A 4506-nucleotide genomic window follows, 5' to 3' on the forward strand; every position below is an offset into this window, starting at 1 on the left:
GATAGATAGATAGATAGATAGATAGATAGATAGATAGATAGATAGATAGATAGATAAATAGATAGATAGATGTTCTTTTTTGCTTAAAAATGATGAGCTAATCTTCAGACAGTCTATTTCCTTTATCCAACAAACCTCTAATATTTCATCTATCAATTATTACAATGAATGTAATCCAATAAAAGGGTTTCGGTTTTGAACCCAGGACTTTCTTGCTCAGAGGCAACAGTATTAACCTTCATAAACCTACTTGTATTTGACTTGTACTAGGCACCGGGCTGTAAACTTGTTCCTCCAAGGCTATGAGAAGTCCTGGATTGAGGCAGAGGAGCACTATTTTGAAGACAAACTCATAGAAGACCTTGCTGTAAGATCATTTGCACTTATTAAGATTTAAATAGATGCAAATAATATATTTCAGTTGGAGATTTTTCTTGAAGTTAAAAGATGAAGTGAAATATTGACCTGTTTTGTCTGTGTCCTGTGTGCTTGGTAATGGGCTTGTTTCAGAAACCAAGTGAACGGCAGCCCTCTGAGGAAGAGGAGGGCATCAAACATATTGATCCACTGCACCAGCTCATTCAGCTATTTAGCAGAACAGCCCTCACTGAGAAATGGTGGGTTTTTCGTATTAAATTTAAATAATCATTCAGACTAATTAAACCCGGTGTTCTAATATATTTAAATACTTCTAAAAAGTAGGAACTGGGCAATCATCTGTATGCTCTCTCTTCCTGTTGCAGTAAACTGGATGAAGATAATCTCTACATGGCCTATGCTGACATCATGGCTAAGGTACCAAAATCAGATTTTTTTTTTTTTTAATTTTTTAGCTGGACATATATCAGCTGATTTAGGACATTTATTTCTTATTTGTGTTATTTTACCTAACATTTTGATTTCTTGGCGGATCAAGATTCAAAATATCTCCCCTTTAATAAAGTTATAGCAGATATAGCTTGATTTTAGGTTTCCACAGATAGGCTGACAGACTGACAGCACAGACGAGTGAACTGTGTGTCCTTCTGTCTATGAGTCGCTCTGTTTATCCTGAGAGGAACTTCAAGGATTACAATATATTGTGCTAGGAAAATGCTTTGCCTACACTGAGACAATTGTGCTGCTTTTCTGCGTAATAACAGACATTTATTCTCTAACTTTTCAGTATCATTGAAGCTAAATATCAGCAGTGTATTGCATTTTGTTTATGATATATATACCACATAAGCATTGTTCACAGTGCCATGAGGTTGCTGCTGCATTTCTACATTGTTGAACTGTACATACAGTTCTTTTTTCAGTGCCAGCTGCTTCCAGTCTCATGATATGTACTGATAAAAGATAAACATTTTCTAGTTATTCATTTCACAAATAATGAGCAAATTGCAGCTTTAGGTTTGGTTGGCACTTAAGTTAAAGATGAGGACAACAGAAAACAACTAACAAGTTCCTGGAGAAAGTTTGACGCTGCTACCAATTTAAAACTTTATTTTGAGTGTGCTATTTGTTGGGGTTTGCTCTCAGCTACCACCACACCAAATTTCAGCTTAATATCTTTTAAAATAGCTGTTATTGTAAATGCTTCCTTTTAGCTAAGGTGGCCATCTTGGATTTTTTATTTGGATTCAGTATGTGAAAGGGAATTTTCTCAACTATAACCTCACTATATTTCAGCTCTGTAAGTGTAAAAATAGATGAGATAAAAACATTTAAATGTAGCTTTGGTGCACATCTTGGATTTTTTTTATTTGAATCCATTATTTATTGGGCATTGTGCTCAGCTACCTCCTCACAAAGTTTCAGCTTAATATCTCTAAAAATGGTTGATTTACAATATTTTTCCTTTATAGCTCAGGTGGCCATCTTGGATTTTTAATTTACAACCATAGTCTATTAGGGATTGATCTCCACTAACTATACACCAAAATTTCAGGTGAATAGCTTTAAAAATGGCTGAGTTATCATATTTTTCTCTTTTAGGTAAGGTGGCCATCTTGGATATTTGTTTTGCATTAGGAATGTATAACAACTCACTCTCTGCTACAACCATACCAAATTTCATCTCAGTATCTCAAAGAGTGACCAAGTTCTAGTCAATTTTGTGTTTGCTGAGGTAGCTGTGGCAGCCATCTTGAATCAAAATGGCTCCAAACATTAATCATTTCTAGAGCTACATCTGGTGATTATTATTATTTATTTTGGTTAAAAAAATCCAACAAGCTATTCATGAGATATGTTTCTGTAGATGAACATATATCTGTGATATATTCATAAATTAAACGGATTCATTCATTTTTCTGGACTGAATAATATCGTGCATTGAAATTAGATGTGACGTGAGACGTTAATTTTCTTTGACCCATCAAATGAATGCGGTCATTTATTAACAGAATCAAAGTTTAACATCAAACATTTACATTAATTTGGCAATTTGATTACAATAACAGCTTAATTAATTAGCTTTACCAACAGAGACCATACGGCCATGGTATCTGGGTTCAAGCTCTACGACAGACATTTCTGAAAATATCTGGATGATTTACTGGCAAGATAGAAGAGTTTAAAGATGGGAAATGAAGTTTAAATGGAGAGGAAAAGATGGATGAGGGAATATGTGTCGGTATCAGAACGGCACTCTCCATTAGATCCCAGCTTCCCCCTCGGTACACTTAGGTAGTGTAAATCGACTCTTTACCTGTAGAAGATGCCTCCACTGGTACGGAGTTCCATTTAACGCACCCTTTCAGCGTCTCCGTAGGAACAGCTGTGAATCGTCCGAAGTAGTGACGGTATTCCGTTCGACACACGTTCACCTCACTGGTGGACTCACATGAAGAGTAAGTCCGTCAGAGGCTCTACTCAGATGTGGAAGATTTCATAATTCCCACGAGACTCGGAAGAACTGCGGATCATGTCTGGAACCTCCTGTTCTCTCCAGCAACTTTTCTGTTCGGTTCTGCCCTCCGAACTGAACTGCTCTCCCACCGCACTGGTTGGAACTAGGAGGTGTCGACATTTAAAGAGTTCTGTTTCCGGTTCATTTGGGAAGTCCTGATTGGCTGAAATAGCTAATCAGGGGTGTGTTTTTGTGACGTAAGAGGTCACTAGAAGTCAGAAAAACAGAACAAATGTTTTGGAACAGACAGAAAATGTTTTTGAGACAGACAAGAGAAATGTTTAGGCGAGTTGGGAGGAAACAGGTGCCAGCTTCTCTATTTACGTCTGAGAGGATTTAAAAACATGACAGTTAGTTCCAACAAACTTGTTTGCGTTTGTCTCCGACCTTGGACCGACTTACAACCTGCTCATTTCAGATAGAAAATCAGGAAATGCATAATTTCTCTGTAACACATTTTAACTTGATTTCTACTTTGAATGAGGATTAAAAAATCATTAATACTGTTTCACAGTTGATTTAAAATGAGTAGTTCACTTCAACATTTAAAAATGGTTTGAACTAAACGCACTTTGATTATCAAGACATTTGTAAAATAGTAATGATAATAAAAAGAGAGTGTTCTTTCAATTGATCAGTGCAGGACACTTAGAAAGTCTCTGGATGGACTTAATTTTGTGTTTCTGGACTCAAATCAATGAAATACAGTTCTTGTCCCAGGAAGGCCCTCAAGGTCAGGATTTGACCTGAGGCTTAGTTCACTACATTTCTAACAGAAAGACAATCTAAGTTTACATGTGTAGTGCGTCAAGGACAGCTTACTGTGGACATACTGTCCCACCAAATGTGTTATTTAAAACACGTACGGTCCCACCAAATGTAGTGAAATGGTGGGGACAGCTTAACTGTACCTTCACTACTAATTATTTAAATATAACGGGTTCTTTCTTTTTTGAGTTAAATTAATGCCATGTGACGAGGTAACTGTGAGGATTGTTTAATCAGTGACAAGAGACGTTAATTTTCCTTTGACCCATCAGAATAAATGAGGTCATTTATTTAACAGAATCAAAACATGTACACATGATTAGCTGATCTGGTTCTGATTAATAAAACTTGGCACGCTTTACTAATAAGACAACAAGACATTTCTGAAGGCATCTAGATTACTGGCAAAATAGAAGAGTTTAAAGGAAGGATGGGTGGAGAGGTGTATATTGTTGACCAGGATGGCACGCTTCTTTCAATCACCAGCTCAAACCTCCGGTACACTTAGCACGTGACGACTCGTTACCTTCGCAGGAGATAAATCGGCTCCGGTGTCGGGTCCATTTCAACGCTACCTTCCAGCGTCTCTGGTAAGAGCAGCTGGTCATCGTCAGAAGTCGTGTCGATTTACTCCGTTCAACAAACAGGCTCAGCTCCCTTCGAAGTTGGAGGCATTACACCCGGGTGGATTCAGCTGAGTGAAGCTGACACCCCACCCACTTCCAAAATTAAAGCAAATAGTCTGAATGGTTAGTGCTCCGTTAGTGCTGGTTTGTGCCGTTAAAATTTTCGTTTGTGCTGCTTTGGTTTATGAGATATTAAAAGTTATAATTTTGACCTGT

General features: G+C 37.4%; 1 protein-coding gene across 1 annotated transcript in view; it reads left to right on the plus strand.

The window, feature by feature from the left end:
- The window catches only part of ryr2a (ryanodine receptor 2a (cardiac)), a 554599-nt gene that overhangs the window by 421230 nt on the left and 128863 nt on the right, over positions 1-4506 (plus strand). Inside the window, 3 exon segments of the mRNA XM_037691577.1 lie at positions 271-367; positions 511-617; positions 744-795. Of these exon segments, the coding sequence (XP_037547505.1) occupies positions 271-367; positions 511-617; positions 744-795 (256 nt within the window).

Source organism: Nematolebias whitei, chromosome 17, assembly GCF_014905685.2.
Source record: "Nematolebias whitei isolate Nwh7 chromosome 17, NemWhi1, whole genome shotgun sequence".
Classification (NCBI taxonomy): Eukaryota; Metazoa; Chordata; class Actinopteri; order Cyprinodontiformes; family Rivulidae; genus Nematolebias; species Nematolebias whitei.